The 12,357-nt window shown below is 41.0% G+C and overlaps 1 protein-coding gene across 1 annotated transcript; it reads right to left on the bottom strand.

The window, feature by feature from the left end:
• Nucleotides 1-6: 6 nt before the first annotated feature.
• On the bottom strand, nucleotides 7-11,706 carry LOC307270601 (ras-related protein ORAB-1). The gene is made up of 6 exons (XM_080054484.1): nucleotides 11,529-11,706; nucleotides 7,348-7,420; nucleotides 4,936-5,031; nucleotides 4,148-4,243; nucleotides 2,874-3,005; nucleotides 7-1,351 (listed from the first exon to the last, which is right to left on the bottom strand). Exons 1-6 carry the CDS (start codon nucleotides 11,540-11,542, stop codon nucleotides 1,154-1,156), a joined length of 609 nt encoding a protein of 202 aa, XP_079910610.1. The 5' UTR covers nucleotides 11,543-11,706; the 3' UTR covers nucleotides 7-1,153.
• Between the last annotated feature and the right edge of the window lie 651 nt (nucleotides 11,707-12,357).

Genomic DNA, 12,357 nt, shown 5'->3' with positions numbered 1-12,357 from the left:
AGCTAAAACAAAAGAAAACTTCGGTAACACTTTACATTAAGGGTTCGTTAATTGACCATTAATTAATGCTTAATTAAGGCTCAATAAGCATTTACTAAGCATTACCTAACTGTTAATAAATGCTTAGGAAAATCTTATTAAACATTAGCTAAGCATGAACTGTTATGCCTAGTTTATGCTTAAACTCAGCATTAGTTAACGAAGCATCGACTAATCGTAAATAACTTAGCATTAAACACTTACTTAATGCTTAATATGCTTTTACTACACATTAACTAACCCTTAATTAAATAGCATTAACTAACCCTTAATAGCATTAGCTTAGCATTAAATAACAGTTAAGTAATGTACCCTTACTGTAATGCGTTACTGAAAACTTTGCGTATTTTTTTTTTAAAGATTTTTTATTTTTATTTTTTTCAGTTTTAGAAAAGTGACTCGTCATTGTAAAGATAAGGGCAAACAAAAACCAACAAAGAAGAAAAAGCCTTATAGCATAGCATAGCATAGCATAGCATGTGTTGTCTGTCATTGGGCACACTGTTAAAAATCATTTAACATTTTGTCTTTTTTCCAGTATGTTCGAGTGTGTTTTGGTAAAAATAATAAGAAAAAACAACAACAACAACCGCCCAGTGTGTGTTGAGAACGTGATGATAGCATTATGGAAGGGCTTACTGTTCTATTGCTGACTTTGAGTTGGGATGGGTATCTCACACACACACACACACACACAGACAGTCGCTCGAACACACACACACACAGACAGTCGCTCGTACACACAGACACACACACACACACACACAGGTCCATTCAAAGTCTTCCCGCCTTACTTCTCTCTCTCGAAAAACATCTTATTAATTTAAAAATAAAGACGTTTTAAAAATCAAAAAAAAAATTCTCTCTCTGTCTGTCTCTCTCCCTGTCTCTCTCTCTGTCTGTCTCTCTCCCTGTCTCTCTCTCTGTCTGTCTCTCTCCCTGTCTCTCTCTCTCTGTCTCTCTCCCTGTCTCTCTCTCTCTTTCTGTCTGTCTGTCTCTCTGTATCTCTCCCTGTGTTAACATTGGGTCTAGGGGGGTTGTATTCATGTATTCTTATCTCTCTCATATTGAGGCCTTTACTGGGAGGGTTGTTGTCAGTGTGTGTGTGTGTGTTTCAGCAGCAGCCCCCTGATGAGGTGTTGACAGGCTTGCTCTGAATCTTGACATTGGACTTGTCGTTGGACCCCGCGGTCGCCCCCGGGCCCATGCGCTTCTTGATCTCCGCGGCCATGGTCATGAAAGCTTGCTCTACGTTGGTGGCGCTCTTAGCACTCGTCTCCAGGAACGGGATGCCAAGGTTGTCCGCAAACTCCTGGGGAGGGAAAAGGAAAGGAATATAATGAGTAAAAAAAACGATTTAACAGGGCGCTTGTGGTGTAGTGGTTAGTCCCTTCCCCCTTCCCCCCCCCTCCCCCCCTCTCCATAGAGTCTCAGTCCTCTTCACAGCAGACCCGGGTTAGAATCCAGCCCGGGTCGTTCTCTGCATGTCATTCCCCTCTCTGACACATTTAATCTCTGTCTCTACACACTGTCTAATAAAGCAAAAAAATAAAAAAACTATTTAATTCCGGGGCGCTAGTGGTAAGAGCTCTTTCCTGGCAGCAGACCCCGTTATAATCCGACCCCCTCTGGCCAATTTCATCTGTGTTTCTGCACCATCAATAAAAGCATTTAAAATGCCCCAAAACTGGTCCAACTTTAAGTAGTTTCGTTTTTGTGAATACATAAATCAAACAAAGTAAATTAACCAAAAAAAAAAATAAATAAGCCAACAACAGATTTAACCAATTGAAATGTGTGAGTGAGTGAGTGAGTGAGTGAGTGAGTGAGTGAGTGAGTGAGTGAGTGAGTGAGTGAGTGAGTGTGTGAGTGAGTGTGAGTGAGTGAGTGAGTGACTGACTGAGTGTGTGTGTGAGTAAGTGAGTGAGTGTGTGTGTGTGAGTGAGTGAGTGAGTGTGTGTGTGTGAGTAAGTGAGTGAGTGTGTGTGTGTGACTGACTGACTGACTGACTGACTGACTGAGTGTGAGTGAGTGAGTGAGTGAGTGAGTGAGTGAGTGAGTGAGTGAGTGAGTGAGTGAGTGAGTGAGTGAGTGAGTGAGTGAGTGAGTGAGTGAGTGAGTGAGTGAGTGAGTGAGTGAGTGAGTGAGTGAGTGAGTGAGTGAGTGAGTGAGTGAGTGAGTGAGTGAGTGAGTGAGTGAGTGAGTGAGTGAGTGAGTGAGTGAGTGAGTGAGTGAGTGAGTGACTGACTGACTGACTGACTGACTGACTGACTGACTGACTGACTGACTGACTGACTGACTGACTGACTGACTGACTGACTGACTGACTGACTGACTGACTGACTGACTGACTGACTGACTGACTGACTGACTGACTGACTGACTGACTGACTGACTGACTGACTGACTGACTGACTGTGTGTGTGTGTGTGTGTGTGTGTGTGTGTGTGTGTGACTGACTGAGTGTGTGTGTGTGTGAGTAAGTGAGTGAGTGTGTGTGTGTGACTGACTGAGTGTGTGTGTGTGACTGACTGACTGAGTGAGTGTGTGTGTGTGTGTGTGTGTGTGTGTGTGTGTGTGTGTGTGTGTGTGTGTGTGTGTGTGTGTGTGTGTAAGTGAGTGAGTGAGTGAGTGAGTGAGTGAGTGAGTGAGTGAGTGAGTGAGTGAGTGAGTGAGTGAGTGACTGACTGTGTGTGTGTGAGTAAGTGAGTGAGTGTGTGTGTGACTGACTGAGTGTGTGTGTGAGTAAGTGAGTGAGTGTGTGTGTGACTGACTGAGTGTGAGTGTGTGTGTGTGTGTGTGTGTGTGTGTGTGTGTGTGTGTGAGACCCTTACCTTAGCTGTGGTGTAGTCCACCACCTTCTTAGTGGTGAGGTCACACTTGTTTCCCACTAGCAGCTTGTTGACGTTCTCACTGGCGTAGCGATCGATCTCCTGCAGCCACTGTTTCACGTTGTTGAACGATTCCTGAAGAAACACCAAACAGACATTATTATATCTGTCTGTCTGTCTGTCTGTCTGTCTGTCTGTCTGTCTGTCTGTCTGTCTGTCTGTCTGTCTGTCTGTCTGTCTGTCTGTCTGTCTATTATTATATCTGTCTGTCCGTCTGTCTGTCTGTGTGTCCGTGTGTCTGTCTGCTTCTGTCTGTCTGTCTGTCTGTCTATTATTATATCTGTCTGTCTGTCTGTCTGTCTATCTGTGTGTGTGTGTTTGTGTGTCCGTCTGCCTGCCTGTCTGTCTGTCTGTCTGTCTGTCTGTGTGTCCGTCTGCCTGTCTGTCCCTCTGTTTTTGTATGTGAGTGAGACATGTCCAATGCAGAATAACTTGGATGCTTCAAAAATGTCAACTATTTTGTCAAAATCAGTGAATATCTCCTCATGATCCGCTACCTGTCTGTACTGTGTGTGTGCTGGAAAATAATACAGTTTTAATACACAGCCTAGGCTCTGTAAACGGGCATGTTGCAAGCTACTGTGGGGCCCCTATGACAGGTAGTGGATCATGAGGAGATATTCACTGATTTTGACAAAAAGTGATTTTGACAACAAGCGTTCTCCAGAATCACTGACTGCACCTTTAATTCCCATAAGAACTTGTGAATGGAAGTGAACATACAGAGTGAGTGGATACGGACTGGGTGTGACATGATAAACAGTTAAAACAAACAGACTATCAAACAAAGCACAGTGGCACTAAATCCACTCAAACATGGCTGTCATGACAGATTAACCTTTTTTTAAATTTCATTTTTATATATATTTTATTATAATTTTAAATTTTTATTTAAAATAAATAAATAAATTATTAATTTGTGTTCTTAAGATGGTGCAAATGTTTGTTTGTATATGTTGAAAAAAAAATTAAAAAACAACAATGAAAATATTGTAAAAAAAAAATTCAGGGGGCGCCCTTAGCTCAGTTGGTAGGGCGTCCCCCCCCCCCCATGGGCCTCGGCCAGCAGCAGACCCGGGTTAGATTCCAGCCCGCGGTCGTTCTCTGCATGTCACTCCCCTCTCTGCCCCATTTCAACTCTGTCTCTACACTATCAATAAAGCATAAAAAATATATATATATATCTAAATAAAAAATAAAAATAAAGCCTGCCTGACCTGATCCGTGACATCATAGACGACTATGATGCCGTGAGCTCCTCGGTAGTAGCTGGAGGTGATGGTTCTGAATCTCTCCTGTCCGGCCGTGTCCCACTGTTAACAACAAAGCACAACAACTCCTTTAGTTTAATACTTAAAGACCTACTCCATCGGTGGGAATATGAAGGTGTATTGAACTCTGAGATCCTGTGTAGTATAAATGTGCAAACATGTTAGAAATCGGTTCATCCTAGCCTGAGAAAAGGCAGAAAGAGTGTTTGATGGTCTCACTGTCTAATCCTACATTTTACCATGCGTGACATCACACATGGGAAAATGTAGGGTTAGTGAGTGAGTGAGCGAGTCAGTCAGTCAGTCAGTGAGTGAGTGAGTGAGTGAGTGAGTGAGTGAGTGAGTGAGTGTCTGAGTGAGTGAGTGAGTGAGTGAGTGAGTGAGTGAGTGAGTGAGTGAGTGAGTGAGTGAGTGAGTGAGTGAGTGAGTGAGTGAGTGAGTGAGTGAGTGAGTGAGTGTCTGCGTGAGTGAGTGAGTGTGTGAATGAGTGAGTATCTGAGTGAGTGAGTATCTGAGTGAGTGTGTGAGTGAGTGAGTATCTGAGTGAGTGAGTATCTGAGTGAGTGAGTGAGTGAGTGAGTGAGTGAGTGAGTGAGTGTCTGAGTGAGTGAGTGAGTGTGTCTGTGAGTGAGTGAGTGAGTGAGTGAGTGAGTGAGTGAGTGAGTGAGTGAGTGAGTGAGTGAGTGTTTGTCCTGTCTACTTATCTTTTTATTGCACTACATTCTCAAACTTACAATCTGCAGCTTTATGGTTTTGCCGTCCAGTTCGATAGTCCTGATCTTGAAGTCCACGCCGATGGTACTAATGTAGCTCTCTGTGTACGTGTCATCCTACGAACACACACACACACACACACACACACACACACACACACACACACACACACACACACACACACACACACACACACACACACACACACACACACACACACACACACACACACACACACACACACACACACACACACACACACACACACACACACACACACACACACACACACACACACACACACACCAGAGGGAAAGGTCAGTTTTCAATATGATTAAGGGTAACTAAATTATATAATGGCTTTTCAGACATAGCAAAGACAAAACTGTTCCTCTATTCATTCTTACAAAATATGCCTAACAGACCATTTAACTGGTATGTAACTCCTGTTTTTACACATGTACTATTGCATCCATGTCTCATTCGTTCGACATGGGCGGCAGTGGTGAAGTGGGTAGGGAGATCGCCTCTGGAGTGCAGGGTCGGAGGTTCGATCCCCCGTCTCCCCGCCACATGTCCAAGTGTCCCTGGGCAAAGAGACACTGAACCCCACATTGCTCCCGATGGTTCAGAGAGCCCCTTGCATGGCAGCTACTGCTAATCGGTGTATGAGTGTGTGTGTGAATGGGTGAATGTGGTAGGATATGTAATGCACTTTGGGGCTGAGAAAATCAGCTAGAAAGCGCTATATAAGTCAAGTCCATTTGACATGTATCATAACTTTTGCTCAGAAGGTAAAGGTGTAGTCAGTGATTCTGGAGAACGCTTGTTGTCAAAATCAGTGAATATCTCCTCATGATCCACTACCTGTCTGTACTGTGTGAGAGCTGAAAACAAATCTAGTGTTAATACACGGCCTAGGCTCTGTAAACTGGTCTGTAAACAATGGTAGCTAATAGATAGCAACATATCCGTTTACAGAGCCTAGGCTGTGAACTAACACTGGGGTTGCGTTCCGAATCGCATACTTTCTACTATATAGTATGTAGAAAAAAGATTTAGGATGTCCCGATTCTTGTGGCCAGATTTAGGATGGTTAGAAGTACCCGGATGTCCTACTTCATGCGGCCAAGATTGTTAGTGTTGAAAACTGCATCCTATTTGGGCGATTCTGACCCACAATCCAGTGCGCACGTGAAGTGACGTCACATCAACGAAGCCTCCATATGAAAACAAACGGGGATGCGACGGATATAAAAGCAAGAGGCAAGATCAAGGCGCAATGTTATGATGAAATAAGAGAGTAAAGTATGTCCCAATAGTATGCCTACTGCATCCTAACTAGATTATTTTTATCGTCGGATGTAGTATGTAGAATAGAAAAAAGAAAGAGTATGCGATTCGGAACGCAACCTGGATTTTCTTTTCCAGCGTGCACACACAGTACAGACAGTAATTCAATACTATTGTTCTCATGAAATTTGGTTGTTTCTTTAGTTTATTATCAATGTTATGTTGCCATATCATTTTATAAGTTTGTTTTCTGTTCTCTATAACGTACTGATGTATTTTGTAATCTTTTAGGCTTGCAATAATCCCACTGGGTTTGTATCTCTCTTCCTGCACTGTATACATTTATTATCTGTTTTGTTCTGAACATTTTAAAATGTGCAAAAAATAAACAACCTAAACCTACGTGATGCCTTAAGAATTGACAGACAGACAGACAGACAGACAGACAGATAAGATAGATATACAGACAGACAGACAGATATACAGACAGACAGACGGAAGGATAGACAGACATATAGACAGACAGACAGACAGACAGACAGACAGATAAACTTATAGATATACAGACAGACACATATACAGACAGACAGACGGAAGGATAGACAGACAGACAGACAGACGGAAGGATAGACAGACATATAGACAGACAGACAGACAGACACATATACAGACAGACAGACTGAAGGATAGACAGACATATAGACAGACAGACAGACAGACAGATAGATAGACAGACAGACAGACAGACAGACAGACAGACAGACAGACAGACAGACAGACAGACAGACAGACAGACAGACAGACAGACAGACAGACAGACAGACAGATAAACTTATAGATATACAGACAGACACATATACAGACAGACAGACGGAAGGATAGACAGACAGACAGACAGACGGAAGGATAGACAGACATATAGACAGACAGACAGACAGACACATATACAGACAGACAGACTGAAGGATAGACAGACATATAGACAGACAGACAGACAGACAGATAGATAGATAGACAGACAGACAGACAGACAGACAGACAGACAGACAGACAGACAGACAGACGGAAGGACAGACAGACAGACAGACAGACAGACAGACAGACAGACAGATTAGTGTCTGAGTAAATGATGAACTTACTGCAAACCGGAGAAGGAGACATGACTTTCCAACACCAGAATCACCGATCAGCAGCAGTTTGAATAAATAGTCACTGTGGACACAAACACACAAACACATTAACACTCAGTTATCATCACAACACATGATAAAAACCCAATAAATAACTAAATATTTGGGGGGGCGCCCTTAGCTCAGTTGGTAGGGCGTCCCCCCCCCATGGGCCTCAGCCAGCAGCGGACCCGGATTCGATTCCAGCCCGCGGTCGTTCTCTGCATGTCACTCCCCTCTCTGCCCCATTTCAACTCCGTCTCTACACTATCAATAAAGCATAGAAATGCCAAAAAAAAAAAATATTAGGCAAATTAAAATACTTTTAGTGGAATCGATCGTTATAACCCTGATAATAACAGCTGTGTGTAGTTTAACATATCACACACACACACACACACACACACACACACACACACACACACACACACACACACACACACACACACACACACACTCAGTGATATTCAACCAATAGAGAGACTCACATACAGATTGAAAACTAAGGAAGACTCATTTTCTAAAGGACACACGGTCGCTGTACATGTGTAATGTGGATTGTCCCCATTAATTTCCCCACTTGATATATTTCTGTCTAATTTTCTCTCTCTTTTACTATACTCTTCATAAAACTAATAAAAAATAAAGTTTAAAAAGGTGCAGTGTGTAATATGACATCATCAAGAAAGTTCTACAAAGTTCTAGGATGCAACACTCCCTGGGTAACCCCAACCCCTTCGAATAATAACAGAAGCTACAGTGGCCTTCAAGGACAAGAACAATTCTACATTTTAAACAATGCATCTGATGACATTCCAACTATGACACTTTCAAGATGGTGGCACTAGGCCTTGGTCCAAAATATGCAGAAATATGGACATATATGAGACCCTTTCTAAGGGAAAAAAAATTATTCAAAACATTTTTCTCAGCTATTATGCACTAAATTAAATGTACTTATGGAAATTATAATTACTTTCTACAAAATCTGCTAGGAAATAAAACCCAAAATTCTACACACTGCAGGTTTAAAAAAAGAAGACACACCATCTTAATTCAAACAATGCCTTTGATAACACGATGAATCATTTAGGTTGTGTTGCAAACGGCAGGTTTTTCTTTCAGTTTCACATTACTGTAATTTGAATAGCTTGAGTTTATTGACTGTTGGTGAGGACACAACATCATCTTAGCCTTTGTATAAATGCTTCACTATCTCCTGACATGTATAAATGCTTCACTATCTCCTGACATGCTTAAAGGCCTACTTCACCAGTTTGAATATGAAGGTGTATTGAATTCTGAGATCCTATGTAGTATAAATGTGCGAAAAAAATTGACATCGGTTCATCCTAGCCTGAGAAAAGGCAGAAAGAGTGTTTTTTGAACCCTATATTTCTCTTTCTCGTGACATCACAGAAAGAGAAATATAGGGTTAAAAAAAACTTACTTTGTAAATATTACTGTGATGTCTTTTACTGTGACATCACAACCAATAAATAGATTCAATAAATTAGTTCTTAATCTGACTCAATTTGCCCTTTCTCTACACTCAGGCACTGTTGGCCGAAACATTTTTTGTAAGGTTTCTAATCAGTATGTCTGTCTGTCTGTTTCTGTCTGCCTGGCTGTCTGTCTGTTATGACTGTTATGACTGCTTAATTGCAACATAGCCTGGCATTACCTAACTAACTCCACATCACTAGCAAACTACTGTATTGTCTATCTGTCTGTCTGTCTGTCTGTCTGTCTGTCTGTCTGTCTGTCTGTCTGTCTGTCTGTCTGTCTGTCTGTCTGTCTGTCTGTCTGTCTATTCAAGATTTATTGTCATATGCACAATAACAATAATAATGTTCTCAGTCATACAATGAAATTCTTCCTTTGTTTTCCTCAGACTGAATGCCAAGAAAGAAACATGAAAATATGCAAAATACAATATACAAGTAAAATAGAAAAAAAGCAGCAACAACAGAGAATATAGAATTAACAAGGCAAATAGAAGAGTTCTATCTATCTATCTATCTATCTATCTATCTATCTATCTATCTATCTATCTATCTATCTATCTATCTATCTATCCCTACTATGACTGCTTAGTTGCACCATAGCCTTGCTGGCATTACCTAACTAACTCCACATCACTAGCAAACTACTGTATTGTCTGTCTGTCTGTCTGTCTGTCTGTCTGTCTGTCTGTCTGTCTGTCTACCAGAAAAGTTTAGTTGCAACATATAGTATCTATAGTATTTTTCTTTCTATCTATCCATCTATCTATCTATCTATCTATCTATCTATCTATCTATCTATCTATCTATCTATCTATCTATCTATCTATCTATCTATCTATCTATCTATCTGTCTGTCTGTCTGTCTGTCTGTCTGTCTGTCTGTCTGTCTGTCTGTCTGTCTGTCTGTCTGTCTGTCTGTCTGTCTGTCTGTCTGTCTGTCTGTCTGTCTGTCTGTCTGTCTGTCTGTCTATCTATCTATCTATCTATCTATCTATCTATCTATCTATCTATCTGTCTCCCTACTATTAGTTGCACCATAGCCTGGCTGCATTACCTAACCAACTCCACATCACTGGTGAATGTTGTAACTTCCTGTTTGCAGTGGATCTATTACACTCGTGTTAAAGTTGAACCAACACGGATCTGTTGAGACATTCGAATTCAGCTCAGAGTGTGAGTGAGTGAGTGAGTGAGTGAGTGAGTGAGTGAGTGAGTGAGTGAGTGAGTGAGTGAGTGAGTGAGTGTTTCTGTCTGTGTGTGAGTGTGTGTGTGTGTGTGTGTGTGTGTGACACTGAAGTCAAAAACAATTTTCAAGCACTGGTCAATTTTGAGATTTCTGTCTATGTATCTTCCATAACATGTCTTCTTTCATACTAGTATAAATCAAAAAGGTACAACATGTACTTTCAGGTGTTTATTTGACTAAACCTTGTCTGTTTGCGTCTGTATATTTCTCCTATACAACCATCTTTAACGGACATTATCTCAACATTAGTTTAATTATTTTGTTTTTTACTTGTAAAGTTAAATGTTGGGTTCTAGAATTTAGCCATTATAACAAAATTAATCACGGCAAATATTTTTTTTATGTGTATTATTTTTCAAAAGTCCAAATTAAGACAAAACCTTCGCGTATGTGTTGTTAATAGTTACTAACAAACGTTCAGTTGTAATGATATAATAACTAAAGGGAGGATACAGATCAAATTCTTCAAATTCACCGAATTTTTGGGTTTTTTACTTGAAAATTTAAATTAAGGGATGTGGAATTTAACCATTATAATAACATTAATCGTGTACAAGTAGCAGTTTTTCTTATTATTACTTTTCAAGGCCACAACCCAAGCTAAAACTTTCATAAATATTTTTGTTAATAAAAAGTACACACATGTTTATACAGATATTCTTGACAGTTGGACCGAAAGCCAAATCAACCGCTGAATAAACTGTGTGGACATTATCTTTGTGTTCACTGAATTACGAAACTGTCAAGTGTATTTTAACTTAACAACAACAACAACCCTTTAAAAGTGTCAGGTAACGCTACGTATAGCTCCTGCATTTAGCCGACTAGCTTAGCCGCTAACCCTACTACACAGTCAAGTACGTGTAAGTGAGCTAACCACACGCTGTAGGCGAAACACACATTAATATTCGATTATATCGGTGTTATATTGACAGGAAAATGTCCTAAAACAAGAGTGAGGGGGTAGAAATCAACGCTGTCATTCGAGTTTGCGACCAGCCGTTAGCTCCGTTTAGCTTAGCACAGGAGACAAAGCAGCTGACGTTCATTTAGTACACAACCAACGTCTACCAGGTGTTGCACCGAAAGCTGTGACCCATCTGAATGTGTGACCCTAGATGAGCGCTGTTCTTATTGATCAACCCCAGTCTCCCAGTAAAATATAGGCGATGTAAACACGTTGATCCATAGTTGTTATAGGCCTTCACTCTATTGAAAATCAGTTAATAAATAAGAACAGAATTCACGGGATCATACATTCTGAGGGGTCACAGTTTTCGTTGGAACACCTGGCACCCGGCTAGCTGGCTAACGTTAGCTCGTTAGCTTAGCGTCCCCTGGCTAACTGACAGCTCATCATAAACCAAACGTTAAAAACAACCCAAACGAACACTTACTATTCGGGATTCATCGTCGACTACAGGTGGTAAAGTGATGTTAGCGTGAAAGCAGCTGGACGTCGTCACAGATTAGCCGCAGAGAGGGAGAGGAGACGCCGTTTTTTCTTGTCGGTTTTCTTTTTTCTTTTTTTTTTAGCTCAGGAAACTGGATAAACTGGTTGTCGCAGCCACAACAGCATAATCGAATCAAATATGGCTGTCAGCAATACCAACCCGGAAGTACCACACGCTAGGAAACATGGGTAGTGTAGTCTTGTGGCAATGGGCGTTTTTTTTACACAGTAGATAGATGGAAGGAGGGAGGAAGGGAGGGATAGAGAGAGAGAGAGAGAGAGAGAGAGGGAGAGAGAGAGGGAGGGATAGATAGCTAGATAGACAGACAGACAGACAGAGAGAGAGAGAGCGAGAGAGAGATAGATAGATAGATAGATAGATAGATAGATAGATAGATAGATAGATAGATAGATAGATAGATAGATAGATAGATAGATAGATAGATGGAATGACATTTTAAGAGAAGAAATTGCAAATGTGTTAAAGGGTCAGTGTGTAGTTTCAGAGGAGGGGGATCTGTTTACATTCACAGAGCCTGCAGTTAGTTTACTAAACATATTTTCTCTACATGTAATTCTTAGTATTGAATAATTCTATCATCATAAATCAAAATTATTTTGAGGAACCTGGAACCAAACGTTAAGACTAGAATATGTTTGTAAACCAAACTGTGGGCCCTGCTGCTGTAAACAACAACAACAGTGAAACAGTAACTTTTCAGGAAGCTCTCTAACTTCTAACAGTGTTCCAGGGATCACATTTTCCTGCGAGG

The sequence above is a fragment of the Ammodytes marinus genome, assembly GCF_949987685.1.
Source record: "Ammodytes marinus genome assembly, contig: scaffold_544, whole genome shotgun sequence".
Taxonomy (NCBI): domain Eukaryota; kingdom Metazoa; phylum Chordata; class Actinopteri; order Uranoscopiformes; family Ammodytidae; genus Ammodytes; species Ammodytes marinus.
This window is presented reverse-complemented; position numbering and strand designations above follow the sequence as displayed.

Excerpts from the sequence above, each read along its gene's own strand:
- LOC307270601 (XM_080054484.1), bottom strand. Across the intron at positions 4,244-4,935 it reads AAACCATAAAGCTGCAGATT|TGGGACACGGCCGGACAGGA; the intron begins GTAAGTTTGAGA and ends TGTTGTTAACAG. Across the intron at positions 3,006-4,147 it reads TCTATGATGTCACGGATCAG|GAATCGTTCAACAACGTGAA; the intron begins GTCAGGCAGGCT and ends GTGTTTCTTCAG.